Genomic DNA, 12102 nt, shown 5'->3' on the forward strand with positions numbered 1-12102 from the left:
GGGATGATTCAAGTGCATGACATTTATCATGCACTTTATTTTTATTATTATTATATTGTAACATATAACGAAATAATTCTACAACTCACCATCATGTAGAATCAGTGGGAGCCCTGAGCTTGTTTTCCTGCAACTAGCAGTCCCGTCTGGGAGTGATGAGAAACAGTGACAGATCATCAGGCATGAGATTCTCATAAGGAGTGTGCAGCCTGGATCCCTTGCATGTGCAGTTCACAATAGGGTTGGTGCTCCCAGGAGAATCGAGTGCCCCCTGCTGATCTGACAGGAGGTGGAGCTCGGGCGGTAATGCGAGTGATGGGGAGCAGCTGCAAATACAGATGAAGCTTCTCTCTCACCCACTGCTCACCTCCTCTGTGCAGCCTGGTTCCTAACAGGTCACAGATTGGTACCAGTCTGTGGCCCAGGGACTGGGGACCCCTGTTCTAATGTACTGCAGTCTTCCTTTAGACTTAACCCTAGTGGTGATTCTTTAACAACCTGGATCTGCTCTCTTGACTGGGACATGTGCTCGCTTGCTAGCCAAGACATGGTGAATTCAGCTACTACCAAATAGAATTGGCCTTAGGATTCATTGTAGATCCAAACGTGACAGAACGAAGAACACAAGTCCATAAATGCTCACCTACGGTTGCAGAGAGATTTGAGTAGGCAGAGTCATTGGAATACACAAAGGTGGAATTACGGGAGGGAAGCACAGTGAGCTTGTGGGCTCGGGACGCTGGGTGAAACACAAAAAGAAAAAGCACAGCACATGAGTGAGACAAAAGACAAATGGGACCAACATATCTCTCAACCTGCAGTAGGAGGGGCTCTCTCATCCAAGAGCACACTGGGCTTTCTGTTTGGACCTCACACCCCCACCTACCCTGTTTACTTTAGTCAGCAGCTCGGCCACTCCAGTGGCCCCACTCAGTTCCCACACCAGGGCGTGATGGCTGCTGAATTTGGCCGCAAGCAACAGCTCTAATTTTCTGGCTCCAACACCTATGCGGATACTTAGTTGAGAGATATGAAATTGAACCTGGCCACTTATAACAAAGGCTCAACAAAAGGATGAATGGTTACAATGTCACAAGAACCAATGAGACAGATACTCTGCATGAAAATGACTGCATGAGAAGATGACAGGTGGACAAAACAACGGAGAATTCAGCAACAAACAACAAAGCTGCACGTCCTCAAAAGGCTTGCCAAAGCCATTCACCTGTCCCCAGCAGCAAAATGTGCTGATGGAGTCTATTCTTTTTTCCCTTAAGAAGCCAGCAATCAAAATGAAATATGCCAGCATTGCATTACAACCTAGAGAATGCCTCCAGGAGGGATGTGCAGAGAAACCTTCACCATTGCGGTGTCCAGGACAAACACTGATATATTAGGGCTTTACTGGAAGTCAGTACCTTCAGGGAACAAAATGCAGTCACAGTGTGTAACTGCATCTGTGTGATTGTATCACCTCGAGAGAAGAATTTTTCATAAGTAAAGGTTTCAAAGCACTGAGAGTTACTGATTTAAGCCACTACAATGAATTCAGGTATGGGGTGAGGAGAGAAAGACACAGATAGTTATTCCCACTCTTGTTTGAAACAACTCCTAGCCTTTTAGTTGCTGGGTCCTGAAACAGGGAGCTGTTTCAAGAATGCATTACCACTGGATGAAACGACTTCCTTTCCACAGCTTTAAAATAAAGGCCTTGAGGAAAGAAAACTAGATGCCAGCAAGAGAACATGGTTTGTTTGAGCCCGAGCCAGTCATGAAACAAACTCGCACAGGGGCTTTTTCAGCCCCGCCAGGCCAAACATTTGGAAGAGACATCTGGCTCTAGGGTGGTTTCCAATTGTGGCCATATTGCTGCCCTACAGGCAGGCAGACGAGACCGATGTGGGCGGAGAGCTCGTGGCACCATGCAAGTGCCCTTCACGGAGCACACTCTCCTCAACTGTGAGAACAGCAGCACCAGAGGCAGCGCTGATGGTTCTCAATTTGCAAATTTTAAGGGAACATTTCAGAAGCTTTAGCAGTGATGTCCAGCAACATGTTAAATCACGGGAGTAAGGAAAATGCCAGTGTGCTGGTGTGGAAAGCACAGTCACTGGCAATATACAGCTTTAAAAATAAAATGTCTCCCCTAGAACCAGAACAGGAGGGACTGAAGCACGTGCTCAGACTGCTGTACAGTAAAACCTCGCCAGACGCCTCACTCATCTGACACGGTCAAGAGCAATCAGGAATAACAATAAAAATGGAAAACCGTCCTAAGTCATACAAAGCTTACAGTTTTTTGTTTTGTTTTTTTGTGACAGAGTTTCGCTCTTGTTGCCCTAGCTGGAGTGCAATGGTGCAATCTCAGCTCACTGCAACCTCCACCACCTGGGTTCCAACAATTCTCCTCCCTCAGCCTCCCAAGTAGCAGCGATTACAGGCATGCACCACCACACCCAGCTAATTTTTGTATTTTTAGTAGGGATGGGGTTTCTCCATGTTGATCAGGCCGATCTTAAACTCCCAACCTCAGGTGATCCACCTGCCTTGGCCTCACAAAGTGGTGGGATTACAGGCATGAGCTACTGCGCCTGGCTCAACAGTTCTTAAAAAGTCCTTATTAGAAAGGGGGAAAAAAATACCCAGGAAGATGTGAGGTTTCTCCTACCAGCAAATGTCTGAATTAACTCAAACAGAGACTTTTTGAAATTGGGACTCACTGGAAACATCTTAGGCAATGCTTAATCTTTTCAAATGGAGCTGATGTGTGGAGAAGCTGATTGGTAGGTGGGGGTGCATTTGCTGAATGAAACAGGGGCCCTTCAAATATGTGAGTTGGTCTTAGTTGGCAAGACCTCAGACATCTGCTTCAAATAGGCCCCTGGCCAGCATGCAGATGATACCAGTCCTTTCCACCCAGAAAAGAGACACCTGGACCCGGACGTAGAGGCATCCTCATGGCAGCTTCTGTTTCAAGGTTGTTGGGGAAAATGCACATTTTAATTGTATTTTGAATCAGAAACTCTGCCACTCAATATGTAATAGCTCTCTCTCTCTCTTTAAAAGTTCTAGTAAAATACTTTGTGGTCTGGCACAGTGGCTCACACCTGTCATTCCAGCACTTTGGGAAGCCAAGGCAAGAGGATTGCTGAGGCCAGGAGCTTGGGACCAGCCTGGAAACACAGCAAGACCCCATCTCTACACAAAATACAAAGCTTTGAAATAATTATAAAGGGAAGTTATACAAGTATTTGTTCATCTCTATCACCCTGGCTTCAAAGCTGATTCTGTTCACATCTGCTCCCCTGATGACCCTGGGATTCCTGGGCCCACAGCCACTCTTACCACCCATGTCCGCCAATGGCCCTGGCATTTCTGGGCCCAGCTATTCTCAGCACCATGTCCCCCACGGCCCTGGGTTTCCTGGGCCCACAGCCGCTCTCAGCACCATGTCCCCCACAGCCCTGGGATCCCCTGGGCCCAGCCGCTCTCAGCACCCATGTCCCCCATGGCCCTGGGATCCCCTAGGCCCAGCCGCTCTCAGCACCCGTGTCCCCATGGCCCTGGGATCCCCGGGCCCAGCCGATCTCAGCACCCATGTCCCCACGGCCCTGGGATTCCAGGGCCCACGGCCGCTCTCAGCACCCATGTCCCCCATGGCCCTGGGATCCCCTGGGCCCAGCCGCTCTCAGCACCCATGTCCCCATGGCCCTGGGATCCCCTGGGCCCAGCCGCTCTCAGCACCCGTGTCCCCATGGCCCTGGGATCCCCTGGGCCCAGCCGCTCTCAGCACCCGTGTCCCCATGGCCCTGGGATCCCCTGGGCCCAGCCACTCTCAGGACCCGTGTCCCCATGGCCCTGGGATCCCCTGGGCCCAGCCGCTCTCAGCACCTGTGTACCCATGGCCCTAGGATTCCCAGGCCCACAACTACTCTCAGCACCTGTGTCTCTACCTCCAGTTGTATCCTGAAGTTCATGGATTCCATCCACATTCTCCAGTGGCCAGTAATGGGAAGCAGATGCCAAGACCTGAAATCCTTGGAGAAAAAAGAAAAAAAGTTTTAAATCATCATTAGGGAGGAAAGAACTACAGGATTAGAACTGCTTAGCATACGCATTGTGGGGGAAGAGTAAAAGGATCACCAGGACTATGGGAGATGCTGAAAGCGTGTTTAATAATTCAATACACACTACTGGTTAAAAAAAGAAACTCTTCAATCAGAAGATGGCAAATAGTTCCTTAACTGGACAAAACAGGGTAAATAGGAACAGGTGCCTCTTACTGCATGAAAACAGAAGCCACTGTACTTACTGGTGACACACTAGAGGCATGCCCATTCGTGTCAGGAAAAAGATAAGAATGTTCCATAACCTGCTATAATTTACCATTGTATAAGAGTTAATATCTAATTGTAATCACACAATAGAATTCAGGGAAAAATCATTTTAAAAGAGGAAAAAAAAAACTAACATGAATAATATGCCAGACACTGAAGTACTTAACAAACACTTCCTCATTTCATTCTAACAATAATTTATAAGAGAACTGAATTATTGGCCTATTCATAAAGACAATAAACGAACGTCTTGCACAAAATCACACCACCAGTTCATTGTAGATGCAATATTCACAGACAAGACTTTCTGAGTGTTATTCTGTCATTCTATTTTCCCTCCATGTTTCCTCCACACTAAGCATTACTCAGTCCAAACTTTCCTCCATGATCATTGTACTTTGAGTAAACATAACTTTATGCAGGTATATTATTTTCTAATCTGCCCTTCTCACTGAATGCTATATGAATTATTTCTTTGTTTCTAGCTAGCCCTCATAATTAAGTTTGGGTGACAATCTCTTGAGTGGCTGCACCGAAACAGGTCTGACCATTCCCCTGCTAATGAACAATCAATAGTTTCCCTTCCTTACTCGTCCAGGTGGCGCTGGCATGAGTGGCTTTATGCATACAATTTTAGTCTTCTCTTGGATTAGTCCTCCATGATTCATTCCCAGAAGTGGAAATAATGGTCCAGATGACTACATAATAATCAACTGTCCCAAATGACTTCTGAATCACAGAAAAGTACAAACTAATAATCTTTGTGTTATTCCTTGTTCTAAAAGAAACTTTTTAAAGAAGAGATAGTAAGATCATTATTTTCAAATGATGTATGCCTGATAGCCAAAGTGGAAAACTATTACAAACAATAAAAGAATTTAGCAAGGAGGCTTATACAAATTTAATATACAAATGTCAATTGCTTTCCTGCATTCCAACAATAATGCTATCAAAAAAGTTCTCACTTATAAATGCAGCCAACAAAAAGAAAATATTTACAAACACAAGAATAAGAGTTGTACAAGATTTCTACAAAGAAAACAAAAAATAATTCTGAGGGATGTGAAAGAACCCTTGAATGCATGAAGGATTCAACCTATTCATGGAAAAGCTGACTCAATGTCATAAACTATACTTGAATCTATAAGTATTAGGAAATTTGCTGTAAAAATACTGAGAGAATTTTTGTGGGAGAGTTATCCGATTATTGAGTTTATATAAAAAGAAAATCTGGAGAAGAAACAGAAGACAATAAAGAGGAGATTAGCACTCACAACAGTAAGTCACAGCGTAAAACTACAATAAAGACAGCTCACAGCTACACACGGATAGACAGTGCAGAGGGAGAAAAGTCCACCAAGACGCCAAGCACATTCGGAAATTTAGTTTGTGATAAAGGTAGTCCTTTTTTTTTTTTTTTTAGAGACAGGGTTTTGCTGTTGTCGCCCAGGCTAGAGTGCAGTGGCACGATTTCGGCTCACTGCAACCTCCGCCTCCTGGCTTCAAGTGATTCTCCTGACTCAGCCTCCCAGGTAGCTGGGATTACAGGCAACCACCACCACGTCTGGGTAATTTTTGCATTTTTAGTAGAGACGGGGTTTCACCATGTTGGCCAGACTGATCTCAAGCTCCTGACCTCAGATGATCCACCCGCTGTGGCCTCCCAAAGTGCTGGTATTACAGGCGTGACCCAATGCACCTGGCCCCAAAGGTGGTCTTTTAAATTAGAGGAGAAATATCATTCCACAAAGGCACTGGAACCAGTTCACCACCCGGAAAAAATTAAGATCCTAACCTCACTCTTTATACCAGAACAATCTGCAGATAGATCAAAATTTACATGTAATAAAATCAAACACAAAAGCTTCTGCAGAAAACAGGCTATACTTTTGACAACATACCTTTTTAAATTTTCTATGCAGAAAAAAAAATCAAGCAAAATCAAACCAGAGTGATGTTTATATAATACATATTACAGAAGTGTACTGATTCTTTTTAGAGGTATTAAATATATTATATTCGTAAAACTCCTACTATTAAAAAGAACCCACAGAATATTGAGGCAAAGGAGATAATCAAATAGTTTAATGCAAAAGAAATACAAATTCTGTATAAATATATTAAACGATGCCCCACCTTGTTCATAAGTTTAAAAAGTATACTAAACAACAATGAGCCTATCAGAGTTCACCTATCAGACTGGCAAGCAGAAAGTTAGCTATATTAAGCTGGCAAGTTCTTGACGGGAGCTCAAACCATTTTCGATGGGAGTTCAAACTAGTACACCCTTTCTGAAGGGTAATTCGGCAATATCTCTCCCAATTTTAACTGTATATTCCCTTAGATCTAGTAATTCCACTCCTAGGAATTTATTCTAGAGATATACTCTTACATATGATCAAAGACCTCTATGCAAGGCTTGTTTGTTGCAGAATTTTTCAATAGTATCAGAAACCTGAGAATAGCCTAAATGCCCATCTACAGAGCAGTTGCTAAATATGGCACATCCACACATTGGCCTGCAGTACAGCTGGGACGAATTCCAAGGTTCATAAATTCACTGAGATGGCATGTTCTTCAATTAATATTGCTTAGTTTTTAAAAATTAAAGTGAGAAAAATGTGTATACTATGAGCTATTTGTGTAAAATACAATTGGTTTAGGGCAAGGATGGAGAAAATAAGAGAGAGAGAGATGTGTGGATAGACACCCCAGAAACCAATATTGGTATCTGGGGAGTGAAAAAATTGAAAAACTGAGTGCAAGGTGTAAGAATATCTATATTAATTATCTTTCTGTTCTATTTGAATTTTTCAGTCTGTATTCCTTTAGAAATATTTAAGAGTTGCTTTCACAATTGAAGTGCCATAGGTAGTCATGAGCACAGCAGACCTTCAGATCAGAACTGACGCACTCCATCTAGTATGTGAATTTTTGTCCGCAGGGTGCCAAAACCTGCACATGTCCAGATCACTGGTTCCACTCTTCAGTTTGCATCTGTCCCTTCAGTTTTACGTGTGCAAGTTCAAAAGGTAAGCCAAGAACAAAGTTAACTTTGTAATATGAGCTAAAGAGAAGTATCTAAACAATAACTTAAGTGCCTTGTTACTATCTAAATAAAGTAACCCTGTCTAAATCAAGTAGCATGTTAGAAAGTAACGCCTGACTTCAGTTGATTTCCAGTGGGGACAGTGCTAAACTATTAAGATATAATATTAAGAATCTGAAATGCAAAAATCAAAAACATTCATTTTCACTCCTACTGTGCTTTTTTTCTCCTAAAATCTAGGATATTCATTCTATGAAGAGGAGGAAACCTCACTGACTTGTTATTCAAGTCATCTGGGGAAAAAAAATTGTAAAAGGAAATAACACCTGTTATACAAAGAACAGATGTGAGTTCAGAATCCTCATCTTTATAAAATAAACCCTGAGGACAATAAATCCCTTCCTATTCTTTCCATTTATAAATGGCCACAATGAGTCCTGGCAGAAAGGCTGAAGGAGTAAAGTGATACGTGTCTCATTCACTCTAAAGCCAGCCAGGGTTCATAGGTGGCTAGTGATGAGAAGTGGGGGTCTGAAGTCAGAACATTGCCCCCGCTCCACACCACTGCACTTCAGACAAGTGTAAAACACCTCAATTGTCACAGATGTTTTGCAACCAGCAACACTGCAAACAAGTATTAAAAGGGTTGCAAGCTGTAACACCCACAGGGGCCGGTGAATCTGGCTGGTGAGTCCAGAGGAGTGATCTGGACAGAGTCCAGGGATGGTATCCAAGGAAGTTAACAACCCCAAGGCACAGGCCAGGCTCATCAGAACAGATGCTGGAAACCATCAGCTGCCACCACTGGAGTCGTAGGGCAGGAGAGGCCATGGCACCGCAGACACCGTGCCCTGTCTAATGAAGTAGTGTTTCCCGGTGCCAGAGCATTGCAGCTCTGCAGGAAGCGGACACCGTGCCCCGTCTAATGAAGTTGTATTTCCCAACGCCGAGCACTGCGGCTCTGCAGGATGCTTTGCCCAGAATTGACAGGTCTTCATTTTTGAAGAGGAGTCAGAAATACAGATTTTTTAATGCAAAAATCTATCAAAATTTTAATGTTAGCAATTTTTTTAAATAAAACATTGTGTGGTGCTAATGGGATGGGCTGAATTCAGCCCACAGGCTCCCTTTTGGAACTCAAGAAGTAAAATAACTCATAGTTCGGCAAGTTTCATCAGAGCAAGAAAGTCTCTTTCTTTTGGGGAAAAGGCAGTCTGTGGCACATTTCCTATTGAGAAGGTGGCATGAGGCTGTCTAGCTCTGCACCCACCTTGGTTTTCACCAAACTCTTCTAAAGACTAAATGTACTTCTTAGGCAAATGGACTAGCCAAGCAAAAACATGGCCCATTTGCCTGGAAAACAAATAGCAGGGGGCAGAGACAGAGAGAAAATGGGAGGGTGGCGAGGAAGACAGGGAACAAGGGAGAGAGAGAGGAAGGGGCAGAGAGAATAAGGGGTGTTTTCAGCCCACATCACCTCAGTTCTTCAGGATTAATTTCTCATCCATATGTAAAGTTTTATTAAGCTTGGAGTGTGTGTGTGTGTGTGTGTGTGTGTGTGTGTGTGTGACAGAGATCTAAGAGAGAGATGAGAGACAGAAGTGTTAATACTCAAAAAAGTTAATAAAACCTTTAATTTTTCCATTTTTCTTCCAGATTTCCCTTTTCTTCTCCCTTCCCAGTTACTTACTCCTTGTGTGAATCCAGAGAAACTTCTGTCCCTTGGTGTTGCACTGACCGGATCCACCTGAAAATCTACCGCACAGAGGAACACTGGGCCCTGCCAACTGTCAGACTGGCCTTCATGGCTCCACCTCCCTTGCCTCCAACACATGGAGCTCATTTTTCCCGAAGGACTTTGCCTGCTGTTCCCAGGGCCTAGAATGCTGTTCCCCACGTTTCATGTAGCTGATCCTATGACTCAGATCTCAGTTCACAGGACCCCTCCCCTCAGACCACCCCTTTGTCACCACCACCATCCATTCTTCTTCTAAGTCCTTGTCTTCTCATGGCATTTACTATTTGAGATTTTTTTGTTAGTATATTTACGTGTTGTCTTCTACATCGGACTCTGTTCCTTGAATGTTCTACTTACACTGTATCGCCCATGTCTGAGACAGGGGGCACAGGGTATAGGTGAGGGTGACAGAGAGAGAGAGAGAGAGAGAGAGAGAGAGAGAGAGAGAGAGAGAGACAGAGAGAGAGAGAGAGATTTTTGCATTTGGAATCTCCCAAATTTTTAATATTAGCAATTTAAAAACTATGTATTAATGCAAAAATAAATAAACATAGAATATAATTATCTGTATAATTCTAGTATCTACAAAATCTCCATTTGCCAAATTTCCATTTCTTCAATAGAATATAAACATTGTTTTTAAAAATCCTATAAACACTATGAAGTTGAAGAATAAAGTTTCTGCCGTGGCCTAGAGGTTCCGACAGCTCTTTGTAAACTCTACAGCATGATGGAGATCTAAGGAATTACAATTATTGTAATTATTTGCTTGGCCTCCCAGACCCCTAAAGAGAGCGGGTGAAGTGAGCCACCCCAAACTCCTGGAAACGGGCGGGAGCCAGCTGTGCCAGGTGCCCGGGGCAAGGAAGCTGCTGGGTAATGACATGCTTTGGGTTTTTTTTAAGTTCCCTTTTCCTCATTACAAATGCCATCTATAAAATGGCATGCTTATAAACTCTGTAAGAATGACCTGCAATTTATTGGCCGGTGCCATGTATGGATTTAATCAATCATCACAGCTTCATAAGGCTGTCCCTGGGGAACAGAGGCAATAAATAGGAAAGGCTGGGGCCCTAGAAAAGCTTTCAGATGTGGGGAGGGGCCCAGACTCTGCAGAGGATTTCCCTGGATTTCTCTCTCCAAACCTTCCTCCTGGCTTCCCTGTAAAGTGGGAAGGTGGCTCAGTAGTCCGTAGGGCCCCTCCACTACGATTCTGTAATTCCTCCAGAATGGCAATCTACGGTCAGCTAAGCACTGATAATGCAAAGGCTCAACATGATTTCAAGTTGTTTTCCAATTACTTACAAAACAAAACACCTCTCTACATGGTGTACATAAAGACCTGGCAAATATCTGACTGCCTCTGCCAGTGTAGACAGGTAAACCAAGTAATACACGCCAAAACAGCCACCTGTGAGTCGAATGCATGCTGGTTTGCTAGCTTTATTGATACGGTTTACCAGATGACTAGCAAATCTTCAGTGACTATGCACAAACAAGTCAATAAATAGATATATATTTTGAGACAGGGTCTCACTCTGTCACTCTGGCTGGAGTGCAGTGGTGTGACCACAGCTCACTGCAGCCTCACACTTCTGGACTAAAAGCATGTACCACCATGCTGGGCTAAATGTTTATTTTTTGTAAAGATAGGGTCTCACTATGTTGCCCACGCTAATCTTGAATTCCTGTGATCCTCTTGGCTCAGCCTCCCAAAGTGCTGGGATTAGAGGTGTGAGCCACTAATTTGTGCCAGCCAAACAAATATTGATTGAGGGCCTCCTATGCATAAGGTACAGTGATGGTTGCCACAATGAGAAAACAAGAAATGCATAATAGTTGCAAGAACTTTTAACAAAACATACAGTTTTGTGTGTTTGTGGTGGAAAATAAGCTGGGCTTCAGAAGCCCCAGCTCCCACCTCCTTCTTAAGGCTCCCTAGCACCTGAGTGAACCTATGGCCCGATACTGACCACTCAGCTGTTGTTTTCCAAGTACCTCTCTCTGTGTCTGTCCCCCCTGACTCCCCCAACACTGTGAGCTTCTTGGACTTAATACTGTGTCTTCTGAGTCCTGTGACCTTGAGCAAATCACTTGGTCTGTCTGAAAGACAGGCTTCTCCACCTGCGGTGCGAGGGCATGACACTACCACAGGGCTCTTGTGAAGATGAAGTAAAAGCAGTGTTTCAACAGGCGCAATATGCAGACAAACTAGCCGGTTTTAATAGCTGTTCAGCGCTCTTTAGAATGAAATGTCGCGTGTTACGGAGTTGTTCTCTCGCTGATGAAAATTGAGGTTGTTTCTATTGGTGTCTGTGGCGCCTGTGCCCACATGAACACTCTGGAGGAGACAGGCCGGGGTCAGGCCTCCTCTCCCAGGCTCCCTGGAGGGCCGGTGAGCCTCAACGATGGAAGATGGAACATGAAGGAGGCCCTAGATTCTGGTTCACACAGACGGCCAGGGATGGGGCTTTGCAGCAGGAAACAAGGTGAGCAGGGTCTGAGATGTGGGAAGAGAAGACAAAAAGAAAGGACTGGGCCAGGCGCTGTGGCTCACGCCTGTAATCCCAGCTCTGTGGGAGGCCAAGGCAGGCAGATCACCTAAAGTCAGGAGTTCAGGACCAGCCTGGCCAACATGGCGAAACCCCATCTCTACTAAAAACACAAAAATTAGCTGGGCATGGTGGCGCATGCCTGTAGTCTCAGCTACTCAGGAGGCTGAGGCAGGAGAATCACTGAAACCCGGGAGGCAGAAATTGCAGTGAGCTGATATCACATCACTGCACTCCAGCCTGGGTGACAGAGAGACACACTGCCTCATAAAAATAAAAAAATAATAAAAAATTTTAAAAATGTAGGATAGCATGGAGGAAGAAGGGGAGGGAGAGAAGGAAATGAGGGAGGAAAATGGAAAAAAGGAAAGGCGACAGGAAACAAAGTGAGAGAAGGCAGGAGAGGGGAGAAGGGGGAGGGGGGAG

The 12102-nt window shown here is 44.3% G+C and overlaps 1 protein-coding gene across 2 annotated transcripts in view; it reads right to left on the minus strand.

The window, feature by feature from the left end:
• The window catches only part of ADGRD1 (adhesion G protein-coupled receptor D1), a 175261-nt gene that overhangs the window by 157676 nt on the left and 5483 nt on the right, over window positions 1-12102 (minus strand). Inside the window, exons 3-4 of one of the 2 annotated variants that reach the window (XM_037729923.1) lie at window positions 3954-4037; window positions 644-739 (exon numbers count right to left, since the gene is read on the minus strand). In XM_037729923.1, the coding sequence (XP_037585851.1) occupies window positions 644-739; window positions 3954-4037 (180 nt within the window). The remainder of the gene's footprint in view (window positions 1-643; window positions 740-3953; window positions 4038-12102) is intronic. The other variant, XM_017504508.2, reaches the window with a different exon arrangement.

Source organism: Cebus imitator, unplaced genomic scaffold (assembly GCF_001604975.1).
Source record: "Cebus imitator isolate Cc_AM_T3 unplaced genomic scaffold, Cebus_imitator-1.0 Scaffold323, whole genome shotgun sequence".
Classification (NCBI taxonomy): Eukaryota; Metazoa; Chordata; class Mammalia; order Primates; family Cebidae; genus Cebus; species Cebus imitator.